Source organism: Mustela nivalis (assembly GCF_964662115.1).
Source record: "Mustela nivalis genome assembly, chromosome: 6".
Lineage (NCBI taxonomy): Eukaryota > Metazoa > Chordata > Mammalia > Carnivora > Mustelidae > Mustela > Mustela nivalis.
This window is the reverse complement of record NC_139025.1, coordinates 118,554,552-118,576,767: the sequence shown is the minus strand read 5'-3', so window position 1 is coordinate 118,576,767 and position 22,216 is coordinate 118,554,552. Positions and strand designations below refer to the sequence as shown.

At 37.1% G+C, this 22,216-nt stretch overlaps 1 protein-coding gene across 2 annotated transcripts in view; it reads right to left on the bottom strand.

Moving 5' to 3' along the window:
- SCAPER (S-phase cyclin A associated protein in the ER) overlaps positions 1-22,216 on the bottom strand; it is a 524,869-nt gene that overhangs the window by 266,066 nt on the left and 236,587 nt on the right. For both annotated transcript variants that reach the window (XM_082735980.1, XM_082735981.1), the window contains exon 21: positions 13,683-13,819. In XM_082735980.1, coding sequence (XP_082592106.1) covers positions 13,683-13,819 — 137 coding nt within the window. The remainder of the gene's footprint in view (positions 1-13,682; positions 13,820-22,216) is intronic.

Below are 22,216 nucleotides of genomic sequence, written 5' to 3'. Positions count from 1 at the left end.
CCCAATTATTTGAAAATTTAGCACTTACATTTTTAAGTAACCAATGGGTCAATGAATTTTTTTAATTAGATTTATTTATTTTCAGCATAACAGTATTCATTATTTTTTCTCCATACCCAGTGCTCCATGCAATCCGTGCCCTCTATAGTACCCACCACCTGGTACCCCAACTTCCCAAGCCCCTGCCACTTCAAACCACTCATTGCTTTTCAGAGTCCATAGTCTCTCATAATTCAACTCCCCTTCCAATTTGCCCCAACTCCCTACTCTTCTCTAACTCCCCATGTCCTCCATGCTATTTGTTATGCTCCACAAATAAGTGAAACCATGATAATTGACTCTCTCTGCTTGACTTATTTCACTCAGCATAATCTCTTGCAGTCCCGTCCATGTTGCTACAAAAGTTGGGTATTCATCCTTTCTGATGGAGGCATAATACTCCATAGTGTATATGGACCACATCTTCCTTATGCATTCGTCTGTTGAAGGGCATCTTGGTTCTTTGCACAGTTTGGCGACCGTGGCCATTGCTGCTATAAACATTGGGGTACAGATGGCCCTTCTTTTCACTACATCTGTACCTGTGAGGTAAATACCCAGGAGTGCAATTGCAGGGTTATAGAGAAGTTCTATTTTTATTTTCTTGAGGAATCTCCACACTGTTCTCCAAAAAGGCTGCACCAACCTGCATTCCCACCAACAGTGTAAGAGGGTTCCCCTTTCTCCACATCCCCTCCAACACATGTTGTTTCCTGTCTTGTTAATTTTGGTCATTCTAACTGGTGTAAGGAAATGTTGAAAAACAAAAATAAAACTGGGGACATCACGTTACCTGATTTGAAGCTTTATTGGATACCTTTTAATTCTCAATGTGGTTTTAATTTCATCTCCCTGAGGGCTAGTGATAATGAACATTTTTTCATGTGTCTGATAGCCATTTGTATGTCTTTCTTGGAGAAGTGTCTGTTCATATCTTCTGCCCATTTTTTGATATGATTGCCTGTTTTGTGTGTGTTGAGTTTGAGGAGTTCTTTTAGATCCTGGATATCAACCTTTTGTCTGTACTGTCATTTGCAAATATCTTCTCCCATTCCATGGATTGCCTCTTTGTTTTTTTGACTGTTTCCTTTGCTCTGCAGAAGCTTTTGATTTTGATGAAGTCCCAAAAGTTCATCTTCCCTTTTGTTTCCTTTGCCTTTGGAGACTTATCTTGAAAGAAGTTGCTGTGGCTGATATCGAAGAGATTACTGCCTATGTTCTCCTCTAGGATTCTGATGGAATCCTGTCTCACGTTGAGGTCTTTTATCAATTTTGAGTTTATCTTTGTGTATGGTGTAAGAGAATGGTCGAGTTTCATTCTTCTACATATAGTTGTCCAGTTTTCCCAGCACTATTTATCGAAGAGACTATTTCCACTGCATATTTATTCCTGTTTTGTCAAAGATTATTTGACCATAGAGTTGAGGGTCCATATCTGGGCTCTCTACTCTGTTCCACTGGTCTATGTGTCTGTTTTTATGCCAGTACCATGCTATCTTGTTGACCACAGCTTTCTAATAAAGCTTGAAATCAGGTAACGTGATGTCCCCAGTTTTATTTTTGTTTTTCAACATTTCCTTAGCGATTCGGGGCCTCTTCTGATTCCATACAAATTTCTGGATTATTTGGTCCAGCTCTTTGAAGAATACTGATGGAATTTTGATCAGAATGGCATTAAAAGTATAGATTGCTCTAGGCAGTATAGACATTTGAACAATGTTTATTCTTCCGATCCAAGAGCATTGAATGGTCTTCCATCTTTTTGTGTCTTCTTCAATTTCCTTCATGAGAGTTCTGCAGTTCTTCAAGTATAGATCCTTTACCTCTTTGGTTAGGTTTATTCCCAGGTATCTTATGGGTCTTGGTGCTATAGTAAATGGAATCGATTCTCTAATTTCCCTTTCCGTATTTTCATTGTTAGTGTATAAGAAAGCCACTGATTTCTGCACATTGACTTTGTATCCTGCCACGTTGCTGAATTGCTGTATGAGTAGTTTGGGGGTGGAGTCTTTTGGGTTTTCCATATAAAGAATCATGTCATCTGCAAAGAGAGAGAGTTTGACTTCTTCATTGCCAATTTGGATACCTTTTAATTCTCTTTGTTGTCTGATTGCTGTTGCTAGGACTTCTAATACTATGTTGAACAAGAGTGGTGAAAGTGGGCATCCTTGTCTTGTTCCTGATCTCAACGGGAAGGCTGCAAGCTTTTTTCCATTGAGGATGATATTTGCTGTGGGTCTTTCATAGACAGATTTGATGAAGTTCAGGAATGTTTCCTCTATCCCTATACTTTGAAGGGTTTTAATCATAAATGGATGCTGGATTTTGTCAAATGCTTTTTCTGCATCAATTGAGAGGACCATGTGGTTCTTCTCTCTTCTCATATTAATTTGTTCTATCACATTGATTGATTTGCGAATGTTGGACCATCCTTGTAGCGCAAGGATGAATCCCACCTGGTCGTGGTGGATAATCTTTTTAATGTGCTGTTGGATCCTGTTAGCTAGGATCTTGTTGAGAATCTTAGCATCCATATTCATCAGTGATATTGGTCTGAAATTCTCCTTTTTGGTAGGGTCTTTGGCTTGTTTGGGGATCAGGGTAATGCTGGCTTCATAGAAAGAGTCTAGAAGTTTTCCTTCTGCTTCAATTTTTTGAAACAGCTTCAGAAGAATAGGTGTTATTTCTTCTTTGAAAGTTTGGTAGAATTCCCCAGGGAATCCGTCAGGTCCTGGGCTCTTGTTTTTTGGGAGGTTTTTGATCACTGCTTCAATCTCGTTACTAGATATCGGTCTATTCAGGTTGTCGATTTCTTCCTGGTTCAATTTTGGGAGTTTATAGTTTTCCAGGAATGTATCCATTTCATAAAGGTTGCTAAGCTTATTGGCATATAACTGTTGATAATAACTTCTGATGATTGTTTCTACTTCCTTGGTGTTAGTTGTGATCTCACCCTTTTCATTCATAATTTTATGAATTTGGGCTTTTTCTCTTTTCTTTTGGATTAGTGTGGCCAGTGGCTTATCGATCTTATTGATTCTTTCAAAAAAGCAACATATGTTCTACTGTATCTCTGGTTTCTACCTCATTGATCTCAGCTCTAATCTTGATGATTCCCCTTCTTATGTGTGGAGTTGGTTTGATTTTTTGTTGATTCTCCAGTTCTTTAAGGTGTAGAGAAAGCTGCTGTGTTCTGGATTTTTCAATTTTTTTGAGGGACGCTTGGATGGCTATGTATTTCCCCCTTAGGACCGTCTTTGCTGTATCCCATAGGTTTTGGACCGAAGTGTCTTCATTCTCATTGGTTTCCACGAATTGTTTAAGTTCTTCTTTGATCTCCTGGTTGATCCAAGCATTCTTAAGCAAGGTGGCCTTTAGCTTCCAGGTGTTTGAATTCCTTCTGAACTTTTCCTTGTGATTAAGCTCCAGTTCCAGCATTGTGATCTGAGAGTATGCAGGTAATAATCTCAGTCTTTTGGTATCGGTTGAGTCCTGATTTGTGACCCAGTATGTGGTCTATTCTTGAGAAGGTTCCGTGTGCACTTGAGAAGAATGAGTATTCTGTTGTTTTAGGGTGGAATGTTCCGTATATATCTATGAGGCCCATTTGGTCCAATGTGTCATTCAATGCTCTTGTTTCTTTATTGATTCTCTGCCTCAATGATCTATTTCTGAAAGAGGCGTGTTAAGATCTCCTACAATTAGTGTATTCATATCAATATGACTCTTTATCTTGATTAACAGTTTTCTTATGTAATTGGCTGCTCCCATATTGGGGGCATAGATATTTACAATTGTTAGATCATCTTGGTGGATAGTCTCTTTAAGGATTATGTAGTGTCCTTTTGTATCTCTGACTACAGTCTTTAGTTTAAAATCTAATCCATCTGATAGGAGAATCGCTACCCCAGCCTTCTTTTGAGGTCCATTGGCATGAAAAATGCTTCTCCATCCCTTCACTTTTAGTCTGGGTTTATCTTTAGGTTCAAAATGGGTCTCTTATAGGCAACATATGGATGGGTCCTGTCATTTTATCCAATCTGCAACCCTGTGCCGTTTTATGGGCGCATTTAGGCCATTCAAATTGAGGGTGATTATTGATAGATACGTTTTTATTGACATCGAGTTACCTTTGAAGTCTTTCTGTAGATTGTCTCTATATTTCTGTTCAATGCTATTCTTAGGATTTTTCATCTTTTATAGAACCCCCCCTTAATATTTCCTGCAGTGTCGGCTTGGTGGTTGCACAGTCTTTTAATCCTTGCTAGTCTTGGAAACTCTTTATCTCTCCATCCATTTTGAATGTCAGTCTTGCTGGATAAAGTATTCTTGGCTGCATGTTCTTCTCATTTAGTGCCCTAAATATATCTTGCCAGCCTTTTCTGGCTTGCCAGGTCTCTGTGGACAGGTCTAATGTTATTCTGATAGGCTTTCCTCTGTAAGTAAGGAGCCTCTTTGCTCTAGCGGCTTTCAAGAGATTATACCTACAATTATAATTCCTCAATTTGACTATCAGGTGTCGTGATTTTTTTTGGAATGTATAATCTTGGGTGGAGACCGTTCAGCCTCTAGCACATGAACGCTGGTTCCATTTGCAAGATTGGGAAAATTTTCATGAAGGACTTGTTCCACTATATCTTCTAGACTTCTTTCTTTCTCTTCAGGGATTCCAATAATTCTGACATTGGAACGTTTCATGGCATCATTTATTTCCCTGATTCTGTTTTCGTGGTTTCTTTTTTTTTTTTTTTTAAAGATTTTATTTATTTATTTGACAGAGAGAAATCACACGTAGTCGAAGAGGCAGGCAGAGAGAGAGAGAGGGAAGCAGGCTCCCTGCTGAGCAGAGAGCCCGATGCGGGACTCGATCCCAGGACCCTGAGATCATGACCCGAGCCGAAGGCAGCGGCTTAACCCACTGAGCCATCCAGGCGCCCCTGTTTTCGTGGTTTCTAAGCTTTTTGTTATAGGCTTCCCCCTGATCCTTTCTATCTGTTTGTCCTCCAGATCACTAATTCTATCTTCTGTCTCAGCTACCCTAGCTTTGAGAGAGTTTAGATTAGATTGGAACTCATTGAGAGCATTGTGAACCTCCTCCCTGGTAGCTTTAAGCTCTGCCCTAACATTGTGAACATCCTGTCTGGTCGCTTTCAGCTCGGCCCTAATCAATTCTGTTTGGTCATCCATGGCTTTCTCCAACCTAGCTATTGCCTGGATAATTCTTAGCCTGAATTCTCTTTCTGACATATTGTCTATGGTGATAGCAGTTAGCTCTGTTGCAGAAGGTCCATCCTCTGTATTTTTCTTCTGTTGGGCATTCCTCCTCCTAGTCATTTTGGTGGGAGATGACTGAACAGATGTAGCTGGATGTATTAACCGTGGTGCAGTGAAGGTGCACCCTGGAACACTTCTGAGCAATCAGGATTCCCCACCCAAATGAGAGGAAAAAGAAAAAAAAAAAAAAGAGAGAGATAGAGAGAGACAGGAAAGAAAGGGAAGATGAAAGAGAAGGTTCAGCCCAAATGGGCCCCAAGGTAAGATTTATGAAGTAGCCAAACAAAAACAGAAAAACAAAAAGACTGATAAAAGTATATGACAAGAGAAAAAAATATATATATATGCAAATAAAGGAAGAACCTCGTCAAAAAGAACCCCAAGTGTAAGATTTATATACTATCAGGACAAACACAAAAACACAGAAACACTTGTGGAAGAAAAAGATGGGAGAGTGGTTATAAATTCTTAGTGTGTGCGAGGAAGTTTGTTTTGATTCTTCCTGGATGTATCGTGATATCTTTGTTAAAGGACTCAACTTTCCTAAGATAAAGGGGGATTAAACATTAGTTTACCTATAGGGGTAGTACTGATTGGGGAAAGGGGATTACTTTGAAGTTTAATTCTATATGAATATTAGAAGATAACAATAAAAAGGAATAAACTAGACTAAACTAAAATTTTTTAAAAAAGAAGGAATTCAAAAAATAGAAATGCAAAAGAAAAACATAGGTGTATGTATCAAAAAGTTCAGGTTAGAAGGTTATTATGGAATTTGATGTACTGGATAGCTCGCTGTGATGGTTTTTAGGTTAAAAAAATTACCTATATTTATAAAAAAAAAAATGAACCAGAATAGTGGGAATGAATGAAAAATAAAAGTTTTCCTATGAAGTAGTGGTTGTTCTCTTGTAGTCCTTTTTTTTTTTCTCTCTCTCTCTCTTTTTTTTTTTTTTCTTTCTTGGTTTGTTTTCTTGGGGAGGGGCCTGCCACCTGGATTTTCAGTCAATGATGTTCCCTGACTTAAGTCCTCCCGCCCCTCTCAAGGGGGTGGGCTCTGAGGAAACTTTTTTTTTTCCCCCAAGCTTTTGTTCTCTGGCAGTTTTTATGTTTGTTCACTTTTATTTTTTCTCAGTTTGACCGCTTTTGATGGTTTTTGTAGTTTTAGAGGAAAGCAAACCGCACCCTGATCTCACTCTCAGAGAGAAGCCTCAGTCTGGCTGCAAAGCCTAAGTAAGTTCCCCCTTGGCGGCTGGCAGAGCAGGTTCCAAGTCAGGGTCCCTGGGGACGCAGGATCTTTTGCTTGTACCCAAAGCCAAGGCAGTGGAGGCTGTCTGGGCGGCTCCAGACCGCCAGAGAGGTTCCAAGCAGCAATCGCACACTGAGATTTTCCAGCTGGCCGGGCTGGGAGTGCCTGGTTTTTCTGGGTCTAAGAGCGCCCGGCTTGCGCGTACCAATTTCAGGGGAGGCTGAGGTTCGCGCGCGGGTCTCAGGCTCTGAGAATGGGGCGCAGGTCCATGAGCACCAGGCTGGGCCTTCGCGCACCTCTCTGTGGGGAGAGTTTGGTGCAGGCTCTGAAACAATGGTGCGTATCAAAGGACACTGGCTGGGCTTTTATACCTCTCTGAGGGGAGTATCTCAGGGCTCGCGTGTTCTGCCGCTCGTGGCTCCCATCCCCTCACAGGAAATGGACCCCACTTGTTCTCGGGCGCTGGCAGCTTAGGGAGTGGTTTCTCCACTGCACTCTCTCTGCCTCAGCACCAGGGGAGGCTGTCTTGGGACCAAGGACTTAAGCCCCTGTCCCTAGCCATCCTGATTCCCACAACTTCCCCCGAGATCTTTTACTCTTTTGGAATGCTTTCAACCAGTCTCGAAGTCAATGCTGGTCCCCAGACGCAGGGCACTCTGGCTCGTATTGGGGAATTACTTTCCAACTAGTCGCCTCTGGACTCCCTTTTGTTTATCTTCTGATATCAGTCTGCCGTTACCTGCCCACTGGTGTCTTCACCCCCTGTAGAGATCCAGACATGTATAATTCTGATCTCAGACTGATTTCATGGGTGATTGGAGTTCTTTGGTAGGTAATCAGCTCACTTTGGGGTACAAGTTGAAAAGGCGCCTCCTCCTACTTCCCTGCCATCTTGGTCCCCCCCGGGTCAATGAATTTGAAGTGAAACTGGAAAAAATATATTTTTTTTACTTGAGAGACAGAGAGAGAATGAGATAGAGCATGAGCAGGGGGAGGGGCAAAGGGAGAAGCAGACCCCCAGCTGAGCAGGGAGCCCGATACAGGACTCAATCCCAGGACTCCAGGATCATGACCCTAGCTGAAGGCAGCCGCTCAACCAACTAAGCCACCCAGGAGCCTGAAACTAGAAAATATTTTGAACTGAATGAACAATAAAACACAACATATAAAAAAAAAACACACACAACATATAAAATATGTGGGACATAGCTTAGAGGGAAATTTATAACTATAATCGCATATATTAGAAAAGGAGTCAGGTTTCAAATCAGCAATCTTAAGTTTTTACCTTATGAATCTAGGAAAAAAAATACCAAGTAAGCACAGAAAAAATAATTAAAAACGTAAGTGAAATACAAACACTGATACAGAACAGTTTTTCCTCTTACCAATAGCCTGAATTCCTAAGTGCTCATTTCCCTATATTATACTGTAGAACGTGTTCTCAGGACACTTTCTGCCTCTTTCCCAGCCTCCCTCACCAGTGTGTACATGTGTGTGCATTGTTGTCATTGCTATTTAGAATTAGGTGGCACCTTAATCTTGGGGGAAAAAAACTCAATTTTTGGCAATTTAGTATTATTTAACACATTAAATATTATTTATAAAAGTTAAAAAAACATAAGTGAAATAGAAAAAATAAAGAAAAGTCAATGACAGCAAAAGTTCATTTTTGAAAAGATTAATAAAGCTGATAAATTCCTGGCCAGAATAATCAAAGAATAATTATAATTCCCCAGAATAAAAAAGGGGGTGTTAGTATAGATTCTTACAGGTTTAAAAAATGATAAAAAATTTGAAAGACTTCATTTTTTATAGAAATTTCAGGTTCACAGAAAAATTAAGAGAAAGATTCAGAGAGATTTACACCCATATACCTGCCATCCCAAACATGCTTACCTCCGATATCAACACCTCCCAACAGAGTGGTACATTCATTACAAGTAATGAACCTACACTGACACATTATTACCACCCCAAGTTTATAGTTTACATTACAATTTACTCTATAGTGTTCTATATTCTATGGGTTTGGACAAATATATAATTATATGTATCCAGCATTATAAGTATCACATAGAGTCCTTTCACTAACCTAAAAATCCTCTTTGTTCTGCCTATTCATCTCTCCCTCTCCCCAACCTCTGGCAACCACACATCTTTTTTGCTGTTTTTATAACTTTGTCTTTTCCAGAATGTCATATACAAATGCAAATTGCCATTTCCAACAACATGGATGGACTTTGAGGGCATTATACTTAGCAAAATAAGTCAGACAAAGACATATATCGTATGATCTCATTTTGGTAACCAAAAACAAAACGAAACAACAACAAAAAAAACAACCAAGCTCACAGATGAAGAACAGACTAATGGTTGCCACATGAGGGTAAGCAAAATGGTAGAAGAGAGTCAAAAAGTAAAAACTCCCAGTTATAAAATAAATGTCATGGGTTGTAATGTATAGCACAGCAACTATAGTTGATAATACTGTACTGTATATTTGAAAGTTGCTGAGATTGAATCTTAAAAAATAAAAAAAAATTCTATAACTATATATGGTGACAGATGTTAATGACTGTGGTGATCATTTCACGATATAAAAACATCAAATCATTATCTTGTACATCTGTAACTAATACAATGTTATATGTCAATTATATCTCAATAATCAATATAGAATTATGCAGTTTTTATATGTGAATTGTATAGGATGTGAATATATCTCAATAAAACTATTATAAAAATTAATATAATGAAGTTTGTTGATAAAATTAAAAGGCACATTTCAATAGATGCAGAAAAGGCTTTTGAAAACTTCGAATATCTATGAAAAAAGCTCTCAGGAAACTAAGAATAAAAAAAGCAGCTTCAACTTGATAAAGGGCATCTACATAAAATGACAGCTAACATAATACCTTAACATGAAAAACTAATTGCTTTCTCCCTAAGAACAGGACAAAATCTGTTCAAAATTTTGCACAAAGATGCAATACAGTGCAAGAGACAATGAAGAGAAGTAGACAGTATATAATTGAAAAAAAACAAAACTGTTTTTATTATCACATATGTTTATGTACCTAAAGAAATATTACAAACTCACAAAACTATTAGATCTCATAAGTCAATATGGCAAGGTCCCAGTATATAAAGTTAATATAAAAATCAATTGTTTCTGTATACTGACAACAACAAAAAAAGAAGTAAAACTATTTTCAATAGCATCAAAGAACTAAAAGTGCTAGGGATAAATTTAGTAAGATATTTGTAAAACTTCTACACTGAGAATTACAAGATATTACTAGAAATTAAAGAAACTAAACACCCTAATCATGGGTGGAAGACCCAATACTATCAGATAGATGTTAGTTCTAGTTACTCCTAAGCTAATCTGTAGATACAATGCAACACCAAACAAAATCCCAACTGGTCTTTTTATTTTAGAAACTAAAAATTAATCCTAATATTTATGGAAAAACAAAAGACCCAGAAAAAGAAAACAATCTCAAAAAAAAAAAAAAAAAGTTGGAAGACTTCTAATTTATTTCAAGACTTAATATAAAGCCATGGTAACCAAGACAGTTTGAAAACAGATGAATATATCAGTGGAACAGAACTGACCAGAGAGTCCAGAAATGGATCTACACTTCAAAGGCTGATTTTTATTTTTTATCAAGGTTTTAAAATAGAAGAATGAAATAGTCTAAAAACAGACGCATACACAAAGGGAAGATTTCTTCCTCCCTTCCTCCCTCTCTCTCTTCCTCCCCTCCTTTCTTCTTTTCCTTTCCTTTTGTTCTTTCTTTTTTCTTTTCTTTCTTTCTTTCTTTCTTTTTTTTTTTTTAAAGATTTTATTTATTTGACAGAGAGAGATCACAAGTAGAGAGAGAGAGGAAGGAGCAGGCTCTCTGCTGAGCAGAGAGCCCGATGCGGGACTCGATCCAGGACCCTGAGATCATGACCTGAGCTGAAGGCAGAGGCTTAACCCACTGAGCCACCCAGGCAGCCCCATTTCTTTTCTTTCTTTTTCCCCAAAATGCTACCTGTATAATGGAAAAAGAAACCTTTTCAGCTAATAATGTTAGAGCAACTCTTTACCTATATGGAAAAATAAACTTGGACCAATGCTTCATATCATAACCATTAATTTATTTGAGATTAATAATAAGCCTAAATAAAAAAATAAAACTTACAAAGCTTCTAGAAAAAAATACAGAAGGATTTTTAACCTTTGTTCAGAGACCTCTTAGAACCCCAAAACCCAAAACAGACACCATCACAAGTAAAAACCTTTGCTTATCAAAGGCTATCTTCAAGAAAATGTAATAGGCTATTTCCAGACTGTAAGAACAAATTAGCAATACACATATCTGACAAGGAACTTTGTGGTCAGAATATATAAACAACTCAAAAGTAAGGTGACAACTCAACTTTTAAAATGAGCAAAAACCTTCAGCAGACACTTCATAAAGAAAGATACTGAATGGTTAAAATGCACATGAAAAGATGCTCAATATACTATTAATCACTAGGGAAATGCAAATTAGAAACACACTGAGATACTTTGACACTTTCACTGAAATAGGCTAAAATTTTGAAAAAACTAACAATATCAAATGTGTACTGGGAAGACTGTGGAGCAACTGGAACTCCCACATATTGCTGGTAGGCATGTAAGAGTACAACCACTATGGAAAAGGGTATTCCACTTCTAGGTATTTACCCAGGAGAAATGAAAAAATATATACTCGAAGACTTGAGGGGAGCTTAATTTACAAATGCTCAAAACTGGAAACCCAAAAGTCTATCAACAGATGAATAAATAAAAATTGGAGGATATGCACACAACGAATATGTATAATAATAAAAAGACTCAAAACTATCTACACATAACAACAGTGATATATCTCAAAACGGTACACTTAGTTAAAAAAAGCCAGCCACAAGGGAGTTTGATTTCATTGGTATGCCTTTCCTGAACAGGAAAAAGTAATCTATAATCATAGAAAGCAGGTCAGTGATTACCACAGACTAGGAGTGATAAGAAACCCACCCAAAAGAGGCACAAAGACAATTTTGATAGGAATATGGATTACATGAGTATCTAGATCTGTCAGAAGTCAACAAACCATACTGAATCACTCTACATTTCACTTAAATAAATCATACTGCAATGAAGAATAAAGTCTACAGATAGAAGTAGATATGTATAGAAAATATTAGGAACAGAACTGTAGAGACTTTTCCTATAATTTTATAATTTTAATAAACTACCACTACTTATGTTTCAAAAGACAAACAAAACAAAAGTCAAGCTCTTGAGGACAGCCCCACCAAAAAGGGAACATTTGGGCAAAGACCAGAAGGAGATAAGGGATGTAGGTGTATGGATATATGTGGGAAGAGGAAACCTGAGGTTTTGAGAAGTGACATGATCTAATTTACATTTTAATACTCTGGCTAGAGAATTTGGAATAGACTGCAAGAAGGCAAGGTCAGAAACAATGATAATAGTCACAGAGCTCATGCAGTAATTCAGGCAAGAGATGACGACGGACTGGTTCAGGGGAAGCAATGAAGTTAGGCATAGTCGAATTCTGAATGTATGTATATATTTTAAATTAAGGCTAACATAATTTGCAGTTGGACAGGATGTGAGGTGTAGGAGAAAGAAAGTCAAGGATGACTTCAAGAATTTTGGCATACAAAGCTAGAATACAGTATCCATTTACTGAGACAGAGAAGACTATGGGACGAAGGGGTTTTGGTGAGTGGGGTGAGGGAGAGAACAGGAGCTTGTGTTGGAGTAAATTGAAGATATTAAGTTGGTGGTCATTACTAAGTAGATGATATTCAGAGACAGGACTGGGGGAGCTTAGCAACGGAAATGTGTACACAGAGGGAAAAAAAGAATTCATAAAAATAGCATTTCTGTGTCAGGGCAGCAAACTTCTTAGCATAAACTAGAAATGAAGGTCAGGAATACCTTCAAGTATACTATGAAAATATTTTTAGGAAGTTAGAGGGATCTCAAAAAATACAAACAAAAAAGCCTTTTCTATTCTTTGCTTGAATGAGTACTTTGCAAGTTTTCATTGATTCTGGAAGATGAAATGGACACCTTTAATTACAATCTGAAATTGGAAACTAGAGTGATAACCACCATTCACCTTCTAGAACTGTATTGCAATAATCCCACAGGTCAAGCTTCTTCAACTTTGAAAACATCTGGTAATAAAAGTAAAACAGGGGCATCTGGGTGGCTCAGTGGGCTAAAGCCTCTGCCTTCGGCTCAGGTTGTGGTCCCAGGGTCCTGGGATTGAGCCCCGAGGCAGGCTTTCTGCTCAGCAGGGAGCCTACTTCCCTTCCTCTCTCTGCCTGCCTCTCTGCCTACTTGTGATCTCTGTCAAGTAAATAAATAAAATCTTAAAAAAAAAAAAAAAAGTAAAACAACATATTTAGATTACCTTCTCCCAAAGAGCAAAAATTATCTACACTACAGAGGAACTACATTTGTGTCCTAAGACTCATCAGTCATCAGGTGATGCTCAAAGCATGTGAGGTAATGATGTACTACTACACAGCTGTCTGATCCTCGGATGTTACTTTGGAGGCTGATGATAAACTACAGGTCTGACAACTCACTTTCCATTTCAAGATATTTCTTGAACTTTTTCTTGTTGTGACAGGCAACCAAATTGATTAAATCTAGTCATGGGATTTGACACTACAGCCAGCAGACTTCTATTTGTTGATTGCTATTGATTTTCTTTGATACCTCATTTAAAAATCAATAGTTGGAAAGAAAAATAGGCTTAGTTTACACATACTTAAACATACTACTGTATGCTGGAGAAGGCACAAGTTTGGCAGGGCTTTGGCATCCAATTATAAGAAGAGCTCTTAACAGGTGAAAGCAAGGGCTTTAGATCGATATGCAGTTTTCTTTCTCAATCAAAGAAAGTGGCTATAAATTAGGCTCATCAGTATTATTTTCAAGGCTTTCTTAAAGCAAACAAGTTTAAACTTTTGTGTGAGGCAGAGGGTCTTCCTCAGATATACATTAAAAAGGATATATCACTAACAGTTTCTGTTTTGATTTGAAGGATATTTATGGTACCTGGAGTTCATCCGGGCTTTTATCTTTTTGGCTTTTCTTTTATTTTTCTGCCGCTCTTCTCCATCTTTCAAAGGTTCTGGTAGAGCTGCACTTTCAACCACAATGTCAATAACATACTTCTTTAAAGAGAGATGCTCCTGCAAGATAAAAAACGATGATGATGATGTTGGTTAAAAAATGACAGAGCATTGCAACAGACTACAGTGAGTATAAAAGGGTACACAGATGAAAGTAAAAGCAATCTTTAAGAAATTCTGGTTTTCACAATTGCTTTGGAAAACACTGAAGAAACTGTTTTACTTAAGATTTCATTGACTTAAGGAGGGCACATGATGTGATGGGCACTGGGTGTTATATGAAACTGATAAATTATTGAACACTACATCTGAAACTAATGATGTACTGTAAGTTGGCTAACTGAATTTAAATTTAAAAAAGGATTTCATTGACTTATCAAACATTTGCTGCACATCAACTGTGATAAATGCTAAGGCTACAAGGACATATGCTTGTCCCTCACAACCACACAGTGTAGAGAGGTTTAAAATACACACACACACACACACACACCCCTACAATATCAACCAATAAGTGCCAATTAGAAAGTTAGAGTGCTACAGGAGTTCAAAAGGGAAACAAAAGCACTGTTCACTGGGGGTGAGGAGGAAAGGTTTCAAGAAGGAAGTACCAGGTCTACTATCTCTTGAAGGATAGACTGAATTTGAACATATGGATATTGGATATATGTGTGTTTGGACTGGGTGTTAGGAAGGTGGCAGAAAGGAAAAATAAAAAGGGCAACTCAAAAAACACAAGCAGAGATGAAAACAAAATATGGTTATTGGCAACAGAGATCTGGTTTAGCTGGAGCACGCAGAATCTGGTCCCATGTCCCTCCTTACCAATGTTTGATTTTATCCCCCTCACTAAAAATCACTTCCTTGTGTGTACATTCCCTTCCCCTCTCTTCTTTATTCATACTTGCATGGCAAAATCCAAACTCCAAATCCAACTTTCACCCTGCTCTGTACACATACCTGGGCAGATTAAAGTGGTTATAATTACAAATTGTGTTGACTATTCTCACATTAAATTTATGACATTACACCTCAAATGGCCTCTAGTATTGCCAGGCAATCAAGGAAACAAACTATTTTCTCCACATACTCCAGAAATTATTTTAGACTTTCCCCTCAAATTTCTAACACCCTGTAGATCACCTCCTTTTTCCTGAAATTTTTTCCCCACTAGGTTTCCAGATGTTACACTATCTTCCTAACCTACAAGCCACATCTTCTAACTCTTCTTTGCTGGACCCTTTTGCTCTGCTTAACCAGTACATGTTGGAGCATCCCCCAGCTAGTCTTCTCTATCCAAACTCACTCATCAAGTACAGTGACTTGAAATACTACTTACACAAAGGAAATTCCCCAATTTTTATCTCTAGCCTTGACTTCTCCTCTGAACTCTACTCCTATATCAAACTGTCTAAAAATCTCCATATATTTCCATCACAAGCATTTCCAAATAACAGTCCATTACAAAACAGTTATACTCCCCATATACATACTCTTCCCGGAGTGTTTCCCATTTCAGTAAATGGTACTATCATTCACACAATTGCTCACAAATACATCAGCAAATCTTAGGAGCTTACTTCCAAATATATCCCAAAATTCATCCCAAACCAAATCACTTCTCCCCACCACCATCATCAGCTCTTGTCTGTACTACTGCAACAGCCTCTTAACTGATCTCCCAACTTCTAATCAGACACTTAAGTCTTTTTGTTACAAAAGCAGTCAGTGATATTTTAAAAATATTAATCACATCATTCTTCATATTAAAATTTTGCCTTCTCACCACATTTCAGTAAAATCCAAAGTCCTCACAATGGCCTACCAAGCTTCTATCATTGATTTCTCTGACCTCACTTATACTACTCTTTTCTTTTTTAAACATTTTTTAAAATTAAAAAAAAATTTTTTATAAACATATAATGTATTATTAGCCCCAGGGATACAAGTATGTGAATCGCCAGGTTTACACACTTCACAGCACATACCCTCCCCAATGTCCATAACCCCACTACACTCTCCCTTCCCCCCTCAGTTTGTTTTGTGACATTAAGAGTCTCTTATGGTTTGTCTCCCTCCTGATCCCATCTTGTTCCATTTATTATTTTCCTACCCCTCAAACCCCACATGTTGCATCTTTACTTCCTCATATCAGGGAGATCATATGATAGTTGTCTTTCTCTGATTGACTTATTTCACTCAGCATAATACCATCTAGTTCCATCCACGTCGTTGCAAATGGCAAGAATACTACTCTTTTCTTTATTCACTTTGCTCCATCCACAGTAGAGTGGATGTTGTTGTTCTCCACATTCATCAGGACTGTTACTGCCTCAGAAATCTATTTATGTTGTTCCCTGAGCCAAGAATAGTCTTCTTCCAAGTATTTGCATGGTCTAAGCTAAAATGAATACACAATCTCAAGTAACACTCTTTACTAGCTGCCCTCTCTTTATTCTGTTTATTTTTCTTCATAGGACTTGCCTAACATCAAATATTCATTTGCAATCTCCTGCACTAGAATACAAGTTTCATGAGGGTAATGACTTTGTTCTGTTCATTGATGTTTCTGTATCTGGGTATTACGGCCTCACATATGGTAGGCAATCAATAAATATGTATTCAATAAATGACTAAATGAGAAAAGAGTAATGTAGTAAGAACTAATAACAGTATTTATGGTCAAATAAGTGAAGGTGCTCAAAAAGTGCAAACTTCCAGTTACATAAGTTAAATAAATCCTGGGGATGTAATGTACAGCATGGTGACTATAGTTAACAATACTGTATTAAAAGTTTGAAAGTTTCTAATAGATTAGATCATTAAAAATTGAAAAGAAAAAAGAAAGAAAGAAGACTTTCTAACTTTGGGCAAGTAATTTGACTTCATCATCACAAGAAAAAATTGTAACTATATGTGGTAATAGATATTAATTAAATTAGTTGTGATAATTATTTCACTACATATATATATACACACAGATATACACACACATTCAAAACATTATGTTGTACACCTAAAACTAATACAATGTTATATGTCAATTATCTCAATTTAAAAAAACACAAAAATATTTATGAAGGCTTATTACTAAGCTATACTTTATATATAATTGCTCATTTAGTCCTTTTAGCTATACTTATAACATACATAGAAGATATGTATTTTTACTATTCCCATTTAAATTATAAGAACAAACACAAAAAGTCAAATTACTTGCCCAAAGTGAGAATGTCAAAATCATAACTGAGTAACTTTTGCAGAGGGTACAGTGATAAAGCCTAAATTTAAATCAGACAGTATGATTAGTTTCTATACTCTTGGCTTCTATACTGTATACCTCTATACTTCTATACTCTATACCTTGAAGATATGACTGGAAAATAAGTTTGGGCCACAGAATTGTACTCATTATGAAAGTTTTCAAATCATAAAGAACCAAAAATTAAAAATAAACCCTAAACTCTATAGCCAAAGGGAGAATATATTCTCTCAAAAGTAGAAGCAATTACTTTCTTTGATAAGCTAGGTCCTTTTATTTCAAATCCAACTAGAAAAAGTAATACAGGTCTCAAATCAAATGAAAGCAATAATATAAATAAAGATAAATTAAATTAAATTAAATTAAAGGAAAGATAATCCTCTTACCATATCTCCTAAGGGTACATGGTACAAAGCAAGTTATCACCATCCATGTTATCATTTTTTAATACTTACTATGTGATCAGCAAAGGGCTAAATGGCATATGTTATTTCCTATAATCTCAACCCCACAAAACAGGTGGAAATATGTTTACATTTTACAAGATGCTTAACAGTGGCTCAAAGAGGTTGTTGTTATGTCCACAGTCACAAAGCTCAAGGTCAAAACCACAACTGGCTGATTTCACAAGACCAGGCTTTTCTAGTACTCTACATTTTACTCTCTAGTACTCTACATTCCCTCCACTGCAAATGTTTAACATGGCTCACACAGACTAAGTCTCTCATGTAAATTTCTATTTCTACACCAAGGAAAAGTAATATTTTAAATGACATCTTTAATTTTATAAAAGTTCCAATTATACTATTTTCAGCTATATATAAATGTCATTTAGATATCTCATAGAATCCACTTAGGATCCTTATAAATAAATGCAGACACTACATAAGAAAACTTGGGGCTCTATCCAGAACTATAAAAAATTACATCTTTTTAAAGAACAATTCATTTACATATGCAGTCATACATGCATTATGTACTCATATTAACATTTTTTAAAAATCTGACAACTATAAACAAATGAGAACATATTCGATTTTTATGACTATTTTAATAGTAAGCTCTTTCTTTTTTTTTTTAAGATTTTATTTATTTTATTTGACAGAGATTACAAGTAGGCAGAGAGGCAGGCAGAGAGAGAGGAGGAAGCAGGCTCTCTGCTGAGCAGAGAGCCCGATGCGGGGCTCAATCCCAGGACCCTGGGATCATGACCTGAGCCGAAGGCAGAGGCTTTAACCCACTGAACCACCCAGGCGCCTCAGTAAGTTCTTTCTTAATATAAAATCAGTAAGTGTTAATTATAGAATATATGAATAAAATTAAGAAATAAAAATCTCAAAAAATATAAAAAAACAAAAACAAAAAAGAAAAAATCTATAACGGTAACACCTAAAAATAATAATTTGATTATATCCTTCCAGAACCTTTCTTTGTAAATATATTTTTGTAAAAGTGGGAGATACCATTTATGATATTTTATAAACTGGTTTTTTTTTTTTAAACTTTTTTTTTTTTTTCATTTAACTTTGCAAATATAGGTGTGGCCTCAGTGGCTTAGTCAACTAAACATCTGCCTTCAGCTTGGGTCATGATCCCAGGATCCTGGGATCCAGCCCTGTCCGGCCCCCTGCTCAACTGGGAGGTGTGCGGAAAGCAGCCCTCTGGCTCACATCTGCTAAGGGACCCTGAGCAATTCGTGAGGACTCTCTGAGCCTCTGCAGAAAAACACAGCATCCCTGGTCCCCTTGGGGCCAATTGGGAGCCCAGAATGAGCAGCATGGTGGCCTCCCCAAACACACTGATTCTCCATCTTCCACTCCACTGCCCCCCCACCCAACACCTGTGCTCACGCTCTCTCTCTCAAATAAATAAATAAAAATTTTAATTTTAAAAAACTGCACATATATTTATACCATTACATAATATTCAACAACATAATCTAGTGGCTGTAAGGTATTCCATTCCATGAATATGCATAATTTTACTAAATGCTTTATTTTTAGATATTTGGATAATTTTTTATTTTCAATATTATAAAAATCATTGCAACAAATATTTCTATAGTTAAAATTTTAAACACATAATCTACTTTTCCCTTATGATCAAATCATGGGAATGAACTTCCTGCATCGCAGATTACACATATTTTTAAGGATTTTCATTAAGTGTTCGCAAACTGAACCAAAATGGGAATTAAATTTTATCTCCATAAGGGATCTGCCAGTACCTAGTATTTCTATTTTGTTTGTAAATCTCTCAATCTCTTGGTTGAAATACTGGTGTTAGTATGTTAGATCATTTGTATTTTGTCCTCTGTGACTTAAAATGTGTCTTTTGTCTAGGTTTGTATAAACACATTTCAAGTTTTTATATATTTCCTTCTAGTGGTTTTCATTCTATTTTACTTTCTGTCAGAAACAGATTGGTTCTGGGTAATAAAAGAAACGCATTGTTGGATATGATGGAGAATAATAGTTATTTTCCCATCAAAACTATAAAGACTTTATACAGGACATTTCTGAGATGGCTTCTGAAGATGGAAAGCATGCATAAATGTTCAACATTAAGAATCAGAGGGCAAGACAAACCATGAGAGACTGTGGACTCGAAGAAACAAAATGAGAGTTTTGGAGGGGACGGTAGTAGGGCATTGTGTGAGCCTGGTGGTGGGTATTAAGGAGGGAACATATTGCATGGAGCACTGGGTGAGGTACACAAATGATGAATTTTGGAACACTGAAAATAAAATTAAATTAAATTTTAGAAAAAGGAGTGGTTGAGAGAATTTTGGTATATTTCCATGAGGAAGTATTAGTAATTAAAATGCTTGTAACAGAAGATTATGATGGAAGAAGGCAGTGGCAGCAAAGTTTTAGATTCTTTCTAAATTATTATATAGAACAGAAAGAGCAACTATGTTTCAAAAGCAAAAATCACAGAAAATATTTACAATAAAACAAGGTGACAATGTATCCTCTTAAACCCAAGAAAAAGTAGGTGAGGTCATATTACCAAGACATCAGTAGGGTTTCAGTGTCTTTGAAGGAGAAATCAAAGGGAAACAATGGGCACAACCATTTTTGCTCTGATCCTATGAGAGGACCAGAAAGCCTCCAGGGAACAAAAGCCACAGAGAGGACCAGTTTCCACTGTGCCCATCCCCCTGACAGGGGTCGGACTACTCTGCCCAGGAAGGGAAACCTCAGAAGCTGGCATGGCAGGCCCCACCCCCAGAAGAACAGGTGGACAACAAGCTTATGGATCCCACAAGACTCCAACACCAGGGGAAAACAGTATATTGAGTTCCAGGTGTTGCCTCATGACTCATTTATTTTTCAGGTAAAATTCTCCTTTCCTTTTTTCTTTTTCTTGTTCTTTTTTTTCTCCTTTTTACTTTTTTCCCATTTCAGCTAGATTCTTAATATATCAACTTATGTTTCAGAGTTTTTAACTTGCATTTCTTAAAATCTACATTTTATAGATATATGCATCATTTTAGTCCTTTAGTCCTTTTAGTCCTTTTTTCACTCTATTATACACACACACACACACACACACACACACACACGTATATGTGTGTGTGTGTGTGTGTGTGTGTGTGCGCATGTGTATGGGTGTTTTTTTGTTGTTGTTTTTACTTTTTCACAATTTTGGGATATGGTGCCTTCTAACAAAGAGACCAAAATTCACCCAGGAACAAAAGAATCACTCTGCTTTGTCCACCCTGCGAGATTATACACTTTCTTCTGCTTTTTTAAAAAAAGTTTTAAAAATTTTTATTTTATTCTTGTGTTTCATTTGGCTTTGTTTGCTTTCCTGTGGTGGCTTCCAACCACTTTGGATTTTTCTCAGGTGGATTTTGCTTGGGTCATGGTTGATATTTTGGACTCTGTTCATTTGCCCACCCACTATTCTCTGACAAGAATGACTAGAAGGGGGAACTATCTCTCTCTCTCTCACACACACACACACACAAGAACCTTGTTCTTTGCCACAGAGCTAATCAATATGGATATAAGTAAGATGTCAGCAATAGAATTCAGGATAGCAATCAAAAAGTTAATACCTAGGCTTGAAAAAAGCATAAGTGACAATACAGAATCTCTAAAGGTGGAGATGAGATCTAATCAGGTTGCATTTAAAAATGCTACGAATGAGATGTAGTCTAAACTGGATGCTCTGACAGTTAGGATCAATGAGGCAGAAGGGAATAAGTGATGTAGAGGATAGGCAGATGGAAAGGAAAGAAGTAGAGAAAAAAGAGGAAAGACAATTAAAAGCCTATGAAAAAGCTTAAAGAGATTAATGATTCCATGAAATGTTCAAATGTCAGAATTACTGGGAGTCTGCAAAGGGGTGGAGAAAGAGTAAGGGCCTAGAAGGTATATTTGAGCAAACCATAGCTGAGAACGTTCCTAATCTGGGGAAGGAAAGAAGCATCCACGTCCAAGAGGCAGAGAGGAACCCTCCCAAAATCAATAAAAATAGATCAACACCCTAATATATATAATAGTGAAACTTGGAAATTGGAGAGCCAAAAAAGCACCTAGGGAGATGAGGTTCCTTATATATGGAGAGAGGAACATCAGAATAGTATCAGACCTAGCCACAGAAACCTGGCAAGTCAGAAAAGGTTGGCAAGACGTATTCAGGTTAATAAATGAAAAGTACATGCAGCCAAGACAGCTTTATCCAGCAAGGCTGTCATTCAGAACAGATGGAGAGATAAAGAGCTTCTAGAACAGGCAGAAACAGAAAGAACAAGCAACCGCCAAGCCAGGCCTGTAAGAAATATTAAAGGGGATTCTGTAGCTGAAGAGAGACAACAAAAGTAATATAGACCAGAAAGTAACAGAGACAATCTACAGAAACAGGGACTTCTTCGGCAATACAACAGCACTAAGTTCATATATTTCAATAGTTACTCTGAATGAAAATGGGCAGAACGCTCCAATCAAAAGACCCTGGGTATCAGATTAGATAAAAAAGCAGGACCCATACATATGCTGTCTACAAGAGAATTATTTTGAGCCAAAAGACACTTCCAGATTGAAAGTGAGGGAATGGAGAACCATTTATTATCCTAATGGACATCAAAAGAAAGCTGGGGTAGTAATCCACATGAGACAAATTAGATTTTAAACCAAAGACTATAGAGGGACACTGTATCATACTTAAGGGTCTATCCAATAAGA